This window comes from Sapajus apella, unplaced genomic scaffold (genome assembly GCF_009761245.1).
Source record: "Sapajus apella isolate SASKATOON/1434 unplaced genomic scaffold, GSC_monkey_1.0 scaffold14, whole genome shotgun sequence".
Classification (NCBI taxonomy): Eukaryota; Metazoa; Chordata; class Mammalia; order Primates; family Cebidae; genus Sapajus; species Sapajus apella.
Window position 1 is genome coordinate 5,949,521 of NW_022436954.1, and position 19,118 is coordinate 5,968,638.

General features: G+C 50.7%; 1 protein-coding gene across 3 annotated transcripts in view; it reads right to left on the reverse strand.

Moving 5' to 3' along the window:
- The window catches only part of CAPN1 (calpain 1), a 27,578-nt gene extending 9,844 nt beyond the window's left edge, over positions 1 to 17,734 (reverse strand). The window contains exons 1-10 of one of the 3 annotated variants that reach the window (XM_032282871.1): positions 17,181 to 17,428; positions 16,049 to 16,316; positions 15,819 to 15,888; positions 15,423 to 15,541; positions 12,642 to 12,775; positions 12,364 to 12,532; positions 11,417 to 11,500; positions 10,699 to 10,784; positions 10,253 to 10,327; positions 9,994 to 10,154 (exon numbers count right to left, since the gene is read on the reverse strand). In XM_032282871.1, coding sequence (XP_032138762.1) covers positions 9,994 to 10,154; positions 10,253 to 10,327; positions 10,699 to 10,784; positions 11,417 to 11,500; positions 12,364 to 12,532; positions 12,642 to 12,775; positions 15,423 to 15,541; positions 15,819 to 15,888; positions 16,049 to 16,315 — 1,165 coding nt within the window. In that variant the 5' untranslated portion in view covers position 16,316; positions 17,181 to 17,428. Of the gene's footprint in view, positions 1 to 9,993; positions 10,155 to 10,252; positions 10,328 to 10,698; positions 10,785 to 11,416; positions 11,501 to 12,363; positions 12,533 to 12,641; positions 12,776 to 15,422; positions 15,542 to 15,818; positions 15,889 to 16,048; positions 16,317 to 17,007; positions 17,429 to 17,621 lie in introns of those variants that run through there. The other 2 variants (XM_032282869.1, XM_032282870.1) reach the window with 2 other exon arrangements.
- Between the last annotated feature and the right edge of the window lie 1,384 nt (positions 17,735 to 19,118).

A 19,118-nucleotide genomic window follows, 5' to 3' on the forward strand; every position in this document is an offset into this window, starting at 1 on the left:
AAAAAAAAAAAAAAAAAAAGAAGTAGATTCGTGGTGACCAGGGCTGCGGCAAGATGGCTAAGGAGCACCTCATTTGCTTTTGGGATAATAAAATGTTGTAAAATTGATGTGGTGATGGCTACACAACTCTGTGATATACTTTAAATAGTATATTTAAATTTTAACTTTAAATAGGTGACTTGTATGGTATGTGAATTAAATATCAATAAAGTTTTTTGTTTTTTTTGATACCAAGTCTCACTCTTGGAGTGCAGGCTGGAGTGCAATGACATGATCTCGGCTCACTGCAACCTCTGCCTCCTGGGTTCAAGCAATCTTCCTGCCTCAGCCTCCCAAGTAGCTAAGACTACAGGTGCATGCCACCACGCCTGACTAATTTTTTTTTTTTTTTTTTGTAGAGACGGGGTTTCACCATGATGGCCAGGCTGGTCTTGAACTCCTGACCTCAGGTGATCTGCCTGCCTTGGCCTCCCAAAGTGCTGGGATTACAGGTGTGAGCCACTGCACCCAGCCTAATAAAGATGTTTTTAAAAAATAGAAAGTAGGAGTCCTGCAAGGTAAATAATGGCAAAGGGCTTCTTTAGACCCCTGACACTCAGGAATAGAAACAGATGATCAAGTCCAAGATCTACCTGAGGTAGGGAATCCAATAGGAGGTTCCTGCAATTAAACTGGAAGCCCTATCAGGAATGTCAGCAATTAAGTATCAAAGAAAATTAAGCCAGGTGCAGTAGCTCACGCCTGTAATCCCAGCACTGTGGGAGGCCGAGGCGGTCGATCACTTGAGGTCAAGAGTTTGAGACTAGCCTAGCCAACATGGTGAAACCCAGTCTCTACTGAGAAACTACAATTAGCCAGGCATGGTGGTGGGCACCTGGTTCCACTTACTTGGGAGGATGAGGCAGGAGAATCCCTTGAACCTGAGAGGTGGAGGTTGCAGTGAGCCAAGATCACGCCACTGCACTCCAGCCTGGACAACAGAGCAAGACCGTGTCTCAAAAAAAAAAAAAAAAAAAATTAAGAAAATTAAACCTTCCTGGGGGGAAGGAAAAAATAACCTCACACCTGCCTTCACATGACCTTTCAGTTTTAATTCACACTGCTTATGAAACCTTAAGAAGATAATTTAGTTTTAAAAGTGTTCTGTACCAGGCACGCTGATGGACTATAATCCTAGTGCTTTGGAAGACCAAGGTGGGAGGACTGATTGAGCCCAGAAGTTCGAGACCAGCCTGGACAACACAGGGAAAACCCCAACACTACAAAAGTTAAAGAAGAAAAAAAATGAGCCAGGCATGGCGGCATGGATCTGCAGTCCCAGGTAAATCAGGAGGCTGAGGTGGGAGGATCACTTGAGCCCCAGGAGTTCAATACCAGCCTAGGCAACACAGCAAGACTTCATCTCTACACAAAATTTAAGAAAGTAGCTGGGCGTGTGGGGTGTGTCTATATCATAGTCACAGCTACTTGGGGGGATTCTTTAAGCCCAGAAGTTTGAGGCTGCAGTGAGCTATGATTGCACCACTGCACTCCAGCATAGGTGACAGAGTCAGATCCTGTCTCAAAAAAAGAACAAGGCTGGGTGTGGTGACTCATGCCTGTAATCCCAGCACTTTGGGAGGCCAAAGCAAGCAGATTGCATGAAGACAGGAGCTCAAAACCAGACTGGGCAAGGTGGTAAAACCCCATCTCTACAAAAATACAAAAATGAGCGGAGTGTGGTGGTGCATGCCTATAGTCCCAGCTACTGGGGAGGGTGAGGTGGAAGGATTGCTTGAGCCTGAGAGGTCGAGGCTGAAGTGAGCTGAGATTGTGCCACTGCACTCCAGCCAGAGAAAGACTGTATAAATAAATAAATAAATAAATAAGAAAGAACGAAAAAGGTGTTCTGGATTGGTAGCATTCCAGGTGGCTAGCAGAAACACCATGGAGCAATTTTACTGTATCACACCACGGAGCAATTTTACTGTATCTGAGGACTCAAAGAACTCTCTCACAGGTGAACTTCTAGGCCAAACAAGGCAGAGATCTCACAAGGAAACAAGGCATGGTAACTGAGCAGGAGCAGCAGCCACAGTGAACAAAACCTGACCACTAAGACTTCAGATATTGGCCTTATCAGACACAGAGTATAAGACTATGCTTACTATATTTAAAGGAATAAATGAAAAGTTTGAAAATTTGAGCGAACGTGAACAGATTTGAAAAGATCCATTAAATCATCTAGAGCCAGGCACGGTGGCTCACGCCTGTAATCCCCGCACTTTGGGAGGCCAAGGAGGGTGGGTCACCTGAGTTTCGGAGTTCAAGACCAGCCTGGCCAACATGGTGAAACCCCGTTTCTACTGAAAATACAAAAATTAGCTGGGTGTGGCGATGTACACCTGTAGTCCCAGCTAGGGACTGAAGGAGACTGAGGCAGGAGAATCACTTGACCCTGGGAAGCAGAGGTTGCAGTGAGCCGAGATCACGACACTGCACTCTAATCTGGACACATCTCAAACAAAAGAAAACCCAAAAACTTCAATGACACCACTTCACACCCACTAGGATGGCTATAATCAAAAAGAAGAGCCATAACAAGTGTTGAAGAGGATGTGGAGCAATCGGAACCCTCATTCACTGCTGGTGGGGGTATAACATGGTACTGCTGCTTTGGAAAACAATTGGCAGTTCCTCAAAAAATTAAACATGGAATTATACTATCGCCCAACAGTTTCACTCCTAGTTATAGGCCCCACAGAACTGAAAACATATGCTCAAACACATGCACATGAATGTTCACAGGGACATTCTTCACACAGCCAAAAACTGGAAATAACACCTATGTCCATCAACTGACGAATGAATAAGCAAAATGTGACATATCCATGGCAGGAAAGATGAATCTGCCATAAAAATGAGATGAAGTACTTACTTCTACACCATAAATGAAGGTTGAAAACATTATGCTAAAGCAAAAAAGTCCAGAATAGGTAAATTTATAGAGACAAAAAGTAGATCCATGGCTGATGAGGAGAAGAAAATACAGTGATTGCCGGTGATCACAGGATTTTCGGAGTGGGGGATGAAGAAAAAGCTCTGGATAATAGTAATGCTTACACAACACTGTGAGTACACTAAAAGCCACTAAATTTCACACATTAGAAGTACAAATTTTCTGGTGTGTGAATTATATCACAATTGTCAAAAACACTATGTATCAATATTGTGTAACTCAAGGATGTACTTAAAAGGAAATTTATCACTTTAGTTGCTTAAATTATAAAACTCTAAATTAACGAAATAAGCATCTAATTTAAGAAGTCATAAAATAAAGTCTGAAAATCAATCCAGGCCCATCACAGTGGCTCCAGCCTATAGTCCCTTTGGGAGGCCAAGGCAGGCAGATCACTTGAGGTCAGGAGTTTGAGATTAGCCTGGCCAACATGGTGAAACCCTATCTCTATGAAAATTACCAAAAAAAAAAAAAAAAAAAAATGAGCCAGATGTGGTGGCACATGCCTGTAATCCCAGTTACTCCGGAGTCTGTTGCAGGAGAATCACTTAAACCCAGGAGACAGGAGTTGCAGTGAGCCAGGATCGCACCACTCCAACCTGGGTGACAGAGTGAGACTTTGTCTCAAAAAAAAAAATAAATAAAAAATCAATCCAAAGAAAGTAGAAGGAATGAGATAATAAACAGTAAAGAGGCCGGGCGCGGTGGCTCAAGCCTGTAATCCCAGCACTTTGGGAGGCCGAGGCGGGTGGATCACGAGGTCAAGAGATCGAGACCATCCTGGTCAACATGGTGAAACCCCGTCTCTACTAAAAATACAAAAAATTAGGTGGGCATGGTGGTGCGTGCCTGTAATCCCAGCTACTCAGGAGGCTGAGGCAGGAGAATTGCCTGAACCCAGGAGGCGGAGGTTGCGGTGAGTCGGATCGCGGCAATGCACTCCAGCCTGGGGTAACAAGAGCGAAACTAAGTCCAAAAAAAAAAAAAAAATAAATAAATAAACAGTAAAGATTAATGATATAGGAAAAAAACACTGCCAGGTGCAGTGGAACACGGAACACACATATAATCCCAAGTACTTGGAAGGCTGAAATGGGAGGATCGCCTGAGCCCAGAAATTTGAGACTGCAGTGATCTAGAATCAGAGAGCTAGGATCGTGCCACTGTACTCCAGCCTCTGCAAGAGAACTAGCCCCCATCTCTAAATAAGTAAGTAAGTAAAAATAATAAAAGAAAAAGAAATACTACACAAAGGACCAAGGACCAACAAAGTCAAAAGTCATTTCTTTGTAAATATTGACAAATTTCTTGCAGGATTAATAAAAACAAAAGAGACAGTGCATGTGAGCAACACCGTACATAAAAAGGGGACATTATTACACATGAGACATAGAGTATATTAAGGATAATTTTGTGCTAACAATTTAAAAATAGATGCAGAGAATCAATTATTAGAAAATATAACTCAGGGCTGGGCACAGTGGCTCATGCCCGTGACCTCAGCACTTTGGGGGGCCAAGGTGGGAGGATCACTTGAGCCCAGGGATTTGAGATAAGTCTGGACAACATAGTGAGACCCCCATCTCTATAAAAATAAAAAATTAGCTGGGCATGATGGCTCACACCTGTGTAGTCCCAGCTACTCAGGAGGCTGAGGCAGGATTCAAGCTCAGGAGTTCGAGGCTGCAGTGAGTAACCTGTCTCTAAAAACACCCTGTCTCCAAAAATACCCTGTCTCCCTTAAAAAAGAAAGAAAAAAAAAAAAGAAAAGAAAATACAACTCATCAAAATTGGCTCAAGAAACAAAATCTGAACAATTCTATAACCTTTAACTTTCAATACTGAATATCATTGATCTTCATACAAAGAAAAAAGCAAGCATGACAGCTTTACAGACAAGTTCTACCACCCATTCAAGCAACAAATCACTCCCATCCTATGTAAACTCTTCTAGGAAACAGAAAAAGAGAGGATACTTCCCAACTCACCGTACAGGATGGACATAGCACTGAAACCAGTGTGGTCAGTACGAGAAAGAAACATCACAGGCAAATCTCACTCATGACCATGTTGTTTTTATCTCAAGAATGTAAAGTTGATTTAACATTAGGAAAGCAAGAAATGCAATTTTCCGTTTTATTTTTTTTAAAACGGGGTCACGTTCTGTTGCTCAGGCTGGATTGCAGTGGTGCAAATATGACTCACTGCAGCCTCCACCTCCCTGGCTCAAGTGAACCTCCCTCCTCAGCCTCCTGAGTGGCTGGGACTACAGGCGTGACCACCCTGGCCAACATGGTAAAACCTTGTCTCTACTAAAAATACAAAAATTAGCCAGGTATGGTGGTGCACGCCTGTAATCCCAGCTACTTGGGAGGCTGAGGCAGGAGTATCATTTGAACCAGGTAAGCAGTGGTTGCAGTGAGTCGAAATTGTGCCAAAAAGTACATACAGATAACTCAGTAAGATTAATTACAGTTTAAAAAAATTTGCTGGATATAAAAAATACATTTAAAAGGTCAAATGAGGCTGGGGGCAGTGGCCCACATCTGTAATCCCAGCACTTTGGGAGGCCAAGGCAGGCGGATCACGAGGTCAAGAGATTGAGACCATTCCGGCCAAAATGGTGAAACCCCGTTTCTACTAAAAATACAAAAAAAATTAGCTGGGTGTGGTGGTGCACACGTGTAGTCCCAGCTACTCGGGAGGCTGAGGCAAGAGAATCACTTGGACTGGGAGGCGGAGGTTGCAGTGAGCCGGGATCATGCTACTGCACTGAAGCCTGGTGACATAGAAAGACTCCGTCTCAAAAAAATAATAATAAAATAGTAAATAAATAAAAGGTCAAATACATGTTATTGTACCAGCGAGATTCACTTGGGAGAGGTGATTTTAAAGAACATACTACTTATAATAGCAACAAAATTATAATGTGCCTAGCATTAAGTCTCAAGAGATGTATACATTCTTTGTGATGAAAAATACAACATTCTATTGAAATAATTAAAGACCAAAATAAATAGATATACCACATTCTTGGTTGAGACTAAAAATTACAAAAATGTCAGTTCTCCCCAAATTGTTCCATAGATTTCATGCAATTCCAAATTAAAACCTCAAAATGGTTTTTCATAGGACTTGGTAAACTGATTCTAAAATTCATTTGGAAAAACAAAGGTCAAGAACAGCTAAGACAGGTGCGGTGGCTCACACCTCTAATCCCAGCAGTTTGGGAGGCCAAGGTGGGTAGATCACTTGAGGTCAGGAGTTCGAGGCCAGCCTGGCCAACATGGTGAAACCCCATCTCTACTAAAAATACAAATATTAGGCCAGGTGCGGTGGCTCCTGCTTGTAATCCTTGCACTTTGAGAGGCTGAGGCGGGCAGATCACAATGTCAGGAGTTCAAGACCAGGCTGGCCAACACAGTGAAAGCTCATCTCTACTAAAAATATAAAAATTAGTTAGGCATGAGGCCGGGCGCGGTGGCTCACGCCTGTAATCCCAGCACTTTGGGAGGCCGAGGCGGGTGAATCACGAGGTCAAGAGATCGAGACCATCCTGGTCAACATGGTGAAACCCCGTCTCTACTAAAAATACAAAACATTAGCTGGGCATGGTGGCACGTGCCTGTAATCCCAGCTACTCAGGAGGCTGAGGCAGGAGAATTGCCTGAACCCAGGAGGCGGAGGTTGTGGTGAGCCGAGATCGCGCCATTGCGCTCCCGCGTCTGGGAAAAAAGGGGGAACCTCATCTTCAAAAAAAAAAAAAAAAAAATTAGTTAGGCATGGTGGCAGACACCTGTAATCCCAGCTATTCAGTAGGCTGAGGCAAGAGAATCACTTGAACCTGGGAGGCGGAGTTTGCAGTGAGCCGAGATCATGCTACTGTACTCCAGCCTGGGTAAGAGAACTAGACTCCGTCTCAAAAAAAAAAAAAAAAAAAAAAATACAAGCATTGGCTAGGTATGGTGGCATGCGCTTGTAATCCTAGTTACTCAGGAGGCTAAGGCAGAAGAATCACTTGAATCCAGGAGGTGGAGGTTGCAGTGAGCTGAGATCGCGTCATTGCACTCTACCCTGGGCAAGAGCGAGACTCCGTCTCAAATTAAAAAAAAACAAAAAACAGAACAGCTAAGAGACTCTTGAAGAAGAAATTCACCCTGTCCAACAGCAGAACTTATACATCGATAGTAATGAATTCAATGTGTTATTGGCAGAGAGATAGACCAAGGGACAGAATGCTGAGTCCAGAAACAGACCGACACATACCTGGGGACTACGTGAGGCCACTAGTGCTGCTGGGGAGTGAGGAGGTAATGTATTTCTCAACAAATTGTTACAGTGAACCCCAAGTTTCTCTTCAAAGAATCAGTATGTCGGTATGTTCAGCTCTCTTATTCTTTAATTCTCTATTTTAAAGTTTAACTTCCTTGTAGTTCCAGTAAACAGCCTTCTCCACTGGTTCTAATCAGTAGTTCACATCTGTTCCTCCAGCCCCTGGTTCCATCCTGACTCATCCTGGTCACCTGCTCTAGTCACCTTCTTTGACCTAGGTCACCCCTGGCTACCTGCTCTAACCCGCCCATAACCGTCCTTCCTGCCAAACCAGCCACCCTGCCACTCCAGCTCAGACCCCTGCTCTCTTTAAAACAGCCAATCAGGATGAGTCCGGCTCATGAAGTCTAACCCTAGCCAACAGGGGAATGACACAGCAGTAGGGATGACCCCATTAGGCATAAGCACCCCTTCCTGCCTTGTCCATGCATGTGGCTGCCATTCCTCCGTCTGTGCACGGCACCCTTCTATAGATGTAAACTGCCTTGCTGAGAGGATTTATCTTCGAGTGCTATTTCTTTCGCAGCATCAAAATTTTACTTATAACAAAACGGTACAGGGAACAGTGGTTATCTATTTGGGGAAAGACTGAAATGGGATCCCTACAAGGGAAAAGCATGCTTCAAAACAGAGGGCAGGGAGCAGCGCTGAGAACAGCACAGGAGAACAGAGCAGCAGCGGATCTGGCAAGGCCAAAGTTATAGGTGACCTTCGAAAGGGTGGTTTTTGCAGCATGGTAGGGATGAAGCTAGACCGGGAAGGGTTGAGCAACCAAGCAGAAGTGAGAAAGGAAGTAGGGAGTATGGTAATTCCCAAGAAATTGTGCTTTGAAGGAGGGCAGAGAAATGAACAGGGAAGTGGGGTCAAGAGGGTTGCTTCATTTTAAGACAGAGAATTCTCTGTAATGACGCTGGAGAGAGAGGTGACAGATAAAGGAGCAAATGCTTTCAGAGGTCGGGGAGGATGGGATCTGGAGCAGGGGTGGACGTCCCCACGAGCGGGGACAGTTCTGCCACTGTCACAGGTAGGGAGGCAGTGAGGGCACAGGCACAGGTGCAGAAGGCTGGGGGATTTGGAGGCGGGAACACGAGGTGTCCTGCAGGACGAAGTCTATCTTTTCAATGACGCGCAAAGCCAGGCCGAAAGATGACAGTGACAGTGGCGAGAGGTCAAGTGAGAGTGGAAACCTTACTAACCAGTAGTGGAATTGCTGGGAATCATTTAAAATGCTCAACTGAGGTTAGTGGCTATGAGTTTATGGGAATATATGGCATTGGTTATGTGATTTCTCTCCTGCCACACTCACGGCTCCCAAGCCAGCTGAGTTCCACTAGGATGGTTTTTGTGCCAGGTGATGGGAGAGGGACCAGGAGACTGGAAGCATTTGTAGAAACAAGATTAAAATGATAGCTCTAACCTAGGTAAGGAGAGAAGGCAAGATGGGAGAGGCAGGTGGTACACAAGCAGTGGGTTCGACAGACTGGCTACTGGCGTGGGGCATCAGACCAAGAGCTGAAGACGAAGGGACTGGAATGAGTTGAAGGTGGAGATCAGAGAGCAGGTGTTTGCAAGGCAAGGCAGCTCTGGTGCCCTCATGGTGGGGGCTGAACTAAGGTAGAGGAAAAGCATGCTGCAGGTGAGAGTGACAAGGAACTGAGAGGCCAAGCTGTGGCCCAAGTTGACCACATGGATCTAGAAGCCCAGGGAAAGATGGCAGGAGAAGGCAGGAGGGGACTGGTGTAGTGGTTCACAGCTGTAATCCCAGCACTTTGGGAAGCCAAGGCAGGTGGATCACCTGAGGTCAGGAGTTTGAGACCAGCCTGGCCAACATGGAGAAACCCCGGTTCTACTAGAAATACAAAAATTGGCAGGGCACAGTGACTCACGCCTGTAATCCCAGCACCTTGGGAGGCAGAGGCAGGTGGATCACAAGGTCAGGGAATCGAGACCATCCTCACCAATATGGTGAAACCCTGTCTCTACTAAAAATACAAAAATTAGCTAGGCGTGGTGGCATATGCCTGTAGTCGCAGCTACTCAGGAGGCTGAGGCAGGAGAATCACTTGAACCGGGAGACAGAGGTCGTAGTGAGCTGAGATCGCACCATTGCACTCCAGCCTGGAGACAGTGCAAGACTCCATATCAAAAAAAAAAAAAAATAAAAAATAAAAATAGCTGGGTGTGGTGGTGGGTGCCTGTAATCCAGCTACTTGGGAGGCTGAGGCAGGAGAATCACTTGAATCCAGGAGGTGGAGATTGGAGTGAACTGAGGTCATGCCATTGCACTCCAGCCTGGGCGATAGAGAGAGGCTCTGTCTCACAACAACAACAACAACAACAACAACAACAACAACAACAAGAAAAAAAAAAAGGAGAAGGGAAGGGCCCCGGAAAGGAGTGACAGGCAGGTGGCTGGATGGCAACAGGTCTTCTCCCCTCATTAGCAGTCTGGGCTCGGGCCCCAGGACGGTAATGCCTCTTTAGAATTTACCAGGACATTTAATATTTTACCCTCCCAACAAAATTCAAGAGATCAGCCTATATCTTTCAAGTGAGGAAACGGAGGCTCAGTGAGATGACATGATTTTTGGAGCCCCTAAGGTAGGAGCAGGAAGACCCAGAGCCCACTCCGTGCAGCCTGCGCATCCGCGGGCTCGGGTCACCTGGGTAGTTGCGGCAGCCCCCCGCGGTGCTCCCCCGCCGCCAGGTGCCTTCGTAGAGCGTGGTGTTCCATTTGCGGATGGTCCGGCTCTTGAGGGCGTCGGGCGTGAGGTTGCAGATCTCCAGGCGGGTGAACTCGCGCATGAAGTCGCGGAATGACATCCTGAGGGCGGAGGTGCGCGGGTGAGGCGCAGCCTGGGCAGGGCACAGAACTGGAGGTGTGGGGTGGAGAGGCGGGGCAGGGGGGAGGCGGGCGCTCACCAGAACTCCCCGTCCTCCATCTTGACCCGGAGCTGCTCCCGTTCATATGGGTCCACGTTGTTCCACTCTGAAGAGCTGTGAGGAGCAGGGCTCTGCCAGGGCTGGTGGGCACTGACCTGCCTGGCCTCTGTCCCTGGGGCCTGGCCACCCTGGCCTGTCTTCCCTCTGCCCAGCCCAGGTGGCCTTCTCAAGGTCAAGCCCCAAGGTTCTGGTTTAGGGGGTGGTCTCATCAGGGCCAGTCTGATGCCCTGTGCACACCCAGTGGCTGGGCCCAGGGGACCGCACAGCCTGAGCTTTGTCAGGCCAGTCCCCCAGATGCAGTCACATGAAGATGGGCCCTTCTGCTCAATCCTGAGTCCAGCCTGGCCTGGTAGAGCCCAGAGCAGAAATGTTGGGGCACCTAACAGCTTTCCAAGGCACCCTGGACAGTGCCCACTGCCCCTCACCTGTCGCTCCAGGCTCCTGTCCACTCCACCTCGCCCCAGGGGTTGCGCATCCGGATCAGGTTCACCATCTGGCCTCGGTAGTTCACCTATTTCCCAGAGCTCCTATCAGTGCTAGCTTCCGGCACACACTTTTTTTTTTTTTTTTTTTTTTGGAGACAGTCTTACTACTTCTTGCTGGAGTGCATTAGTGCAGTCTGCAACCTCCACCTCCCGGCTTCAAGTGATTCTCCTGCCTCAGCCTCCCGAGTAGCTGGGATTACAGGTGCCCGCTACAATGGCCAGCTAATTTTTGTATTTTCAGTAGAGACAGAGTTTCGCCATGTTGGCCAGGCTAGTCTCGAACTCCAGACCTCAGGTGATCCACCTGCCTTAGCCTCCCAAAGTGTTGAGATTATCAGGTGTGAGTTGCTGCACCTGGCCCATGCACGCACGTTAACACTCCACCTCCCATACCCTCATCCTCTCCAAGCCCTGCTCAGCACCCAGATGAAGCCTGTGCTGGAATTCACAGCCCAGGAAGGCAGTTGTGCACAGGAACTACAGTCAGTCAGGGCAGGACATGATAGGCATCTCAGATGGCTGTCCCTGAGAGATAAGGTGCTGGAGGAGGGGAAAGGAGGAGCCAGCACCTTCCACAGCCCTGGTCGGGTGCCAGAGAGGCAAGGACAGGCCAGGGGCAGAAGCCGCCCTGCAGGGAAGGCCCCACCCAGGGCAGTACCTGCTTGGCCCCAGTCACAGAGTAGGCATGGCCCTTCACCAACTTCTTGAAGGTGATAGCCTCCATGTCTAGAACGCTGGAGATCTGCAGAAAGACACACACATTGTGGTCGGTGGCTAGGTCCCCCGGCCCTGCCACATGAGCCCCCAGCACTCAGGGCCTTATGTTCCCACCTGCACATACAATAGTTGCTGGGAGCAGCAAGCAGGGACCCCAATCCCACCTAGTTCATCACCCACACCTATAGACACCCCCATGTATAGATGCTGCTCTTTTGGAGCATCTGGGATGGGGGAGCCCAGGCATCCCACTGACACCGCTACTGGCCAGGGCTGACCAGAACCTGTGCAAACATGCATGCGTGCACACACAGCCATGCACGGCCCACCAGAGCTACACGGCCCTCAGTGGGCCTCACAGAGAGGGACGTGAGGACAGGAGAGTTGGTTAGGGATGGGGAACGGGAGCTAGGGTTAGAGCTGTGGATGGCAGTGATGTTGGGGTCAGGTCTGGCGTCAAGGATTGGGGAGCGGAGAACAGAGGAGCGGGAACAGAGGAGCAGGAAGGTGGGACTGGAGTGAGTGTGGGATTAAGGCCAGGGATGGGTGCGAATTGAGACCAGGAGATGACATCTGAGGTTGGTGAACTGGACAAGGGATGGCATGGATAAGATGACAGCAGTGAGGGAAACAGCAGGAGAAATGGTCGGAAGAGCAAGCCCAGGAAAGAGCTGAGGTGTGAAGTTTTGGGGAAGGAGTGGGGAGGTGAGGACAGGAACACCGGGCATGGAGGTGGAAGTGACGGATGAGGCTGGCTATGCCTCCAGAGATGGAGCTTAGGTGCAGGACAGGGGTCTGGAGCGGAGCCTGGGTGGGGACGTTTGGAAAAGGTGACAGGTCAGGATACCAGGGTTCCAGGGTACCAAAGCATCAGGCCGGCGCACTCACGTCTATGGAGCAGCCCAGCAGGGAGCCCCGCTCCAGCGCCTTGAGGATGATCTGGTAGAGGTCGCTGGGAGCCTTGCGCAACTCGTACCACTCGGTGACCCCGCCTGTGAAGTCCTCAAAGCCCTCCGAGGTGCTGCCCCCTGACAGGGCCTCGTAGCTGCCATTTACCCTGTGGGAAGCTCCAGGTCGGTGCTCTGGCATCAAGCAGGACCCTCTGGGAAGACAGGAGCCGCCCCCCCACCCCGGAGGCTGGAGCTGTCCCCTTGGCCCCTACTCACTTGGCATAGGCCTTCTCAAGCAGGGCACTCCAGAACTCATTGCCTTCAGCAGAGTGCACAAACACCAGCTTCCCGTCCTTGATGGGCAGCAGGTCATCCACGACCACATCCACCCACTCCCCAAATTGCCATAGCTGTGGGGGAAGGGCACAGTGAGTACCTGCTTTGCAATCTCCCAGATCTGAGCTCCATTCGTATCTCTAGCTTACTAGATGTAGGATTCTAGATCATGTGTACAGATACATACTAGATATATGTAGATTAAATCACACATACTAGAGACATACTAGATGCATACTAGATCAGGTATAGCAGATACATACTAGATGCATGTTAACTAGATCAGGTATACTAGATATACACTAGATGCATGTATACTAAATCACATATACTAGACACAGATGCATGTGCACTAGATCAGGTATACTAGATACATACTAGATGCATATATATTAGATCAGGTATACTAGATACATGTATGCTTGATACATACTAAATACTTGTATATTTAACATATACTATACATGGATATATTAAATATACACTAGATACATAAATGCTACATATATACTAGATACACGGATCTAGGTACTGAAGGAAATAAAAATATTTCACTAGCTGTTCAGATAGCTGTTCAGAGGGTCTGCAAACAGAAACAGCCCTGTAATGCTGTATTTTGTGGGAAGAGATTTGCATCTGCAGAGAAAATCTGAGGTAGCCAGGCTTTCTCTAAGGCCTTCCCTTGTCAGACTGAGAGCCTGACACCCTTTAAAGGTCTGAAAGAAACAATTACCGTCTATCTTCTCTGAGGGCTGCCACCTATGAGTTTCACCTACATAACAAGACCGCCTTTGCTATCCAGGCCCCGTTTTCTCCCCCTTCCATAGCCAGTCTTGCCACTATAACCTGATTCACCACCAGAACCTGGTGTTGGCTGTGCTGGAGCCTCCATTCTTCCTGTAGCCTCAGGATGGTATATAAGCTTTGTACCCACTGCTGGGCTGGGGTGATCACTCTGTGGTTCCCGACCCCACCTTGCAGGCTGGTCAATTTGTATGCCATTTCTCCTACTAACCTCCTTTTGTGAGCTGATTTTTCAGTGAACCTTCAGAAGGCTAAGGGATGCTTTCCTTTGCCTGTATAGTATATACTAGATATACATATATCTGATATATACGAATACACGCATACCACATATAGATTAGAGAGGTGTATACCTGACATGTACATGTATGCTCAAGATATACTAGATACATGATCCTGGGAAAGTTATCACCTCTGAGCCTCAGTTTCCCTATCCATAAAAAGGAGCAGCAGCGCCTTCTTCACAGAAGACTTATATGCTCAAGATATACTAGGTACATGATCCTGGGAAAGTTATCACCTCTGAGCCTCAGTTTCCCTATCCATAAAAAGGAGCAGCAGCGCCTTCTTCACAGAAGACTTATATGCTCAAGATATGCTAGATACATGATTCTGGGAAAGTTATCACCTCTGAGCCTCAGTTTCCCTATCCATAAAAAGGAGCAGCAGCGCCTTCTTCACAGAAGCCTTTAGTGAGTCACTGAACAAACAGGGTGGGAAAGCTCTCGGGCCTGGGCTTTCTGGAACTATCTCCCTTTTAGGCCATGGCCTCCTAGCTCTTCCCTCCCTATTCTAGGGGGTTAGGGGACACCCATGTCATTGGATGAGGAGTGAAAATGTGGCATCCAGACCTACAGCCACAAGGTGAGCAGGACTGGTTCTCACAATCATAGGCTTTGTTTCAGAGATGCCACAATGGGCAGGTTTCCTAGGGCAGGGGCGGGCCCAAGGCATCTGGGGTCAGAAGCAACCAAGGACTCCAGGTGCTATCTGAGGGGTCAGGGCCAGGACAACAGGGGAGGAGAGGAGGCAGCCGGGAGCCCAGGTAGCAGAAGCCCAGGTTGCAAAGAGTATGGGTGGCAGGTCCAGAACTGGCCAGTCGGAGACTAGGAGGAGTGAACTGGAGGAGCGAGGAAAGGGGGCAGGGAAGAGGGCGAGGCTGCATCCCAGACCACAGACCACAGCAGGTGGGTGTGGCGCTGGGCCAAAGGGGGTCCGCACTGTGGGTTCTGCACCTTGGGTTCTGAGGGCCACCTCCACCTGCATGTCAGGCAAGGATGGAATAGGATAAGGGGCTCTCTAACCAGGCAGAAGGAGGGGACACCCAGGACTCCTTCGGGCAGGGATGGGGCCTCCAAGGCCTGAGGGTCTCATCAGGGGTTGCTGGGCATGTCCCTCCCGATGGCAGCTCATTGAGAATTGATTGGTGTGATTTGAAAAATGGGTCCTGGGCACACTGTCAGGAAAAGCTGGTTTCCATGACTTAATCCCAAGTCTTTCTTTTCTGCTGAGCTCAGCCAGACCTTGCCAAAGTGCAGGAGGATTGGGGGATGGAGGGATGGGAGGCTTGACAGGTGCAGAAGGCCACACGTGCTGATATTTTCCCCAGTGAGCACTCGTTTCTCAGATGGGGCGACTGAGACCGGCCCCGGGGAGGAGCGAAATTTGTCCCACAGAATGTAACACAAAAGTCTTTCTGTTCTTTCAAGCACTTTCCACCTGATACATACAATCACCTAGGAAAACTGCCAGCCCAAATACCTGCCCAGCCCAGTCACTTCACACATGACAGACCCCAGATGGCACTGAGAGGTCAAATACCTGCTGGAGGGAGGGCTGGCCCACAGGGTGTGGCCCTAACTCCCGTCCACATCTCCCCTAGTGCCTGCTGCCCCTCCTCCCCAGGTGGGCGCTCACCTGGAAATGGAAGATGCCGGCATAGCCATCCTGGAAGCTCTGGCCATGCGGAACCACTCGGTGCAGGAGGTTGTCGTTGAGAGTGAGGGATGCGATGGCCGCGAGGAGCCAGCAGTCCCCTGGGGCAGGAGGAACGCATATCAGCCTGCTCTACCCACCTGCCGCGGGGGGAAGTGGGTGCTCATGCTGGGGAGAATCTGGGGTTCCTTGGCCAGAGTGCCATTTAACTCTAAGCTTGCAGAAAAGACCCAGGAATCTAGGCAAACCAGCCCAGCACTGATAGCCAGAGCCTGCCTGGGCTTGCAGGAGGGAGGAGTTGGGGCAGAGCCTGAAGGAGCGGGAATGGGGAACTACTGTGGAAAAAACACCTGGGACCCCACCCCCCTGGGGGCTTACCCAATGCTCCCTGGCAGATGTCTGTGCGGGTGGCTCCATCCACGATGAACTGGGGGTTTGACAGCAGCTCCTACGAGAGACCCAGAGTCCTGTCCCTGGGCCAGCCCCTCCCAGAAACTGGCACCCGGCCACCCCAGACCCCATTCCCCACCAGGGACATGGAGTGTCATTCCAACTCCTCATCCAGGATCTGGGCTCAGCTGAGACCCACCCCGGACGGCCCCTCTCACCGTGGGCCGCTTCCACTTGATGCCGTAGGTCTTGGAGGAATTGGGACCCAGCTCCTTGAAACCCAGGCTCTGGGGCACGGGAGGGAAGGCCTCATCACGGAAGAGGGTGCCACTCTGCAGGCATCGTGCCCGCAGCTGCTCATAATCCTGGCCCAGGTACTTGATGGCATTCTCATGGCGGCCCAGGCCCAGCTCCTTGGCCCGCTGCTTCTGCACTTGGGCTGACACCCCGGTGCAGTACACGGGCGTGATGATCTCCTCCGCCATCCTGTGGGAGAGATGGGCCTGCTCAGAACCCAGGCCTTCCCAAGACTAGAACCTGGGCTCCTGCCTGCAAACGCGGCTGTCCTGCCCCTGCTTATCCATCCCCAAACCTGGGGTTTCCTGCCTCACTGCTCCCCTCACAGACGCAGGGTTCTCAGCCACTTCCCGGTGCTCCCAGTGAATCCAGGAAAGGGGTTTCCCAGTTCCCAGGCGAGCCGGCCACCACCTCTCCATTCCCGGATCCCATTGTCAGGGGCTTGCAGCTCTGTGGTGAGCCAGCAGGTCAGGTGGGGCAGGGCGGAGCCTCCAGACAGCACAGGAACTGGGCAGGTGGGACACGGCCGGGAAGGCCTGTTTGATCCTGTTCACTGGCCTGCAACCCCCTCCCCAAACTAGCCATGATCCTTGTGCACCGCACCCTTGCCGTGGGCTGAAAACCCCAGACAGTTGGGGTCCCCCTCCTCAGGCCCTCGCAGCAGGCTCCATTATCAGAGTTGGTGGAACCCAGCCCAGCCCCTGGGGACAGCGGTGAGCCAGGCTGAGACTGGCCCCTGAACTGTGCCGCTCCTGCCCCAGCCCCCGCCCCTGCCCCAGGCACGCAGAGGGCCCCGAGAAGGGGCCGAGCTGGGGCAGCCCCTCAGCCCGGGAGCAGTGGCCGGGGTCAAGGAATCCCGACTCGGCACCCAGCTTCTTACCTGGAGGAGCAGTGTTTGGGGGTCGCTGCGGTCCCTAGGGCTGGCTTCCCGGTGGCAGCTCAGGGCAGGGCCCAACCAGGAAGAGCGCTCCTCCCCGCCCTCCTCCAGCTGCCCCTCCGCCCTCCGCCCTCCCTCTCTCCTTCTCCTCCTCCTTCTCCTCCCGGGGCTCCTACCCCGCTTCCTCTCGGCTCCCCCTAATCTCTCCGGCTCCGTCTCTATCTCTTACGGTGTTTCCCCGCCCCTCCCTCCGCAGGCCGGGGGCCAATTATGCGATAGGACAAATTAGTAAAAGGCAGCGCGGTCCCCGGGGAGGGGCCAGCGCGGGTGGGGCTAGGGCGCGGACGGAAGGGCGCCGCGGGAGGTGGAGGGGGAGGGCCGAGCAGGGGGTATTTTTAACCAGGGGCAGCAGCTCGAGTTGCAGGGCCGCGCTGCCGCACCCCACGCGCGCCCCGGCGGGCATTCCCCGGCAATCAGACGGCGGCACCGCCTCCCGCAGCTCCGGGCCCGCCCCGTCCCCCGCGTCGTCCCCCGCGCCGTCCCCTGCGCCCCTCGCTCCGCGCGGCCGCAGCTGCTCCCGCCGCTCCCAGCCAGCCTCGGCGCGAGGCGGAGATTACCTCGGGCTGCGGCAGCTGCTCCAAGGAGGGCCGGGCTGGCGGCGAGCAGACCCCTGCCTGACACTCCGCAAACTGCAACCCCACCCCGCGGGGCTGCGCCTCTCCCCGCCCCCACCGCACCGCAGAGCCCCGGGCTCGGCACTCCCGGGGGAAACGCGAGGGGACCGGGCTTGCTGCGTGACCTTGGGTAAGTCCCTGCCCCGCTCCGCCCGGTTGTCCGCATACGTACAGCCTATGGGATGCGGATGACCAATTGTGGAAGCCCATCTTCCTCCAGCGTTCCGGGATTTCTTGAACCTGGGAACTTCGAGAGGTGGACCTCCCTGCCCTCTCCTCCAAGCCCTCAGCCCACCAACTTGCAAGCGCCCATGTGTCACCTTACCCAGGAGAGGGCGGCAGAGGCTGTGAGCAGGACGGCAGCCCCCGTCCCCATCCAACCCCACTTCCCAAAGATCCTGCTTCACTGGCTGCAAGAGCTTGGGGGGCCAGGGTTCTGCGCGGAGGCCGGGGGTGAGAGTGGGGAGACTGCAGAGAACCCTCAGGTCAGGGCTTTCCGCTGGTCTCGAAGCCCCAGCCCAGCAGCTGCTTCAGGCTTGCGAGTTGTGGACACAAGCCTTTGCTGGGGAAACTGCATAGCGTTCCCAGGATTCTAGGGCCCATGACCCCTCTAAGGGTAAGAGCTACTGATCTAATCTAACCCCATTTTCACCCCCAGTTAACAAAAGAGGAAAACTGAGGCCTGAGAGGGTGTGACTTGCCTGAACTCCCTAACCTGGTGAGTGAGGGGTGAAACCAGCTCCTAGGCTTTCTGTGCAGGTGTCCAGGGACAGAGACGGTGGCTCAAACTAGGGAGGTGGCAGGCAGAAGTAGATGGATTTGATAACTATTTAGGATACACCATCAAAATGTGACTCAAACTAGATTACACACCTAAATATAAATGACCAAGCCATAAAACATTTTTTTAAAAAATGGAGACAATCTTAACAATATTGGGTTTAGAAAAGATTTCTTTTTTCTTTATTTTCTAAAGGCAGGGTCTTGCCAGGTATTTACCAGGCAGGAGTGCAGTGGCCTGATCACAGCTTACTGTAACCTTAAACTCCTGCGCTTAAGAGATCCTTTCACCTAAGCCTCCTGAGTAGCTGAGACTACAGGCACGCTCCAGGACACCCAGCTAATTTTTAAATTTTTTGTAGAAATGGGGCCCTTTTGTGTTACTCAGGCTGGTCATGAACTCCTGGGCTCAAGCAATCCTCCTGCTTGAGCCTCCAAAAGCACTGGGATTACAGGTGTGAGCCATGGCACCTGGCCAGATTTCTTAAACATGACACAAAAAGTAGAAATGATAGAGGAAATCAATAAATTGAACTTTCAAAATGAAACACTTTTGTTCTTCAAAATGCACTAGAACTATTAAAAACAAAAAGATAAGCCATAGATTAGGACAAATAATGGTAAAAATTCTATCTGATGTAGGACTTGTATAAAGAACTT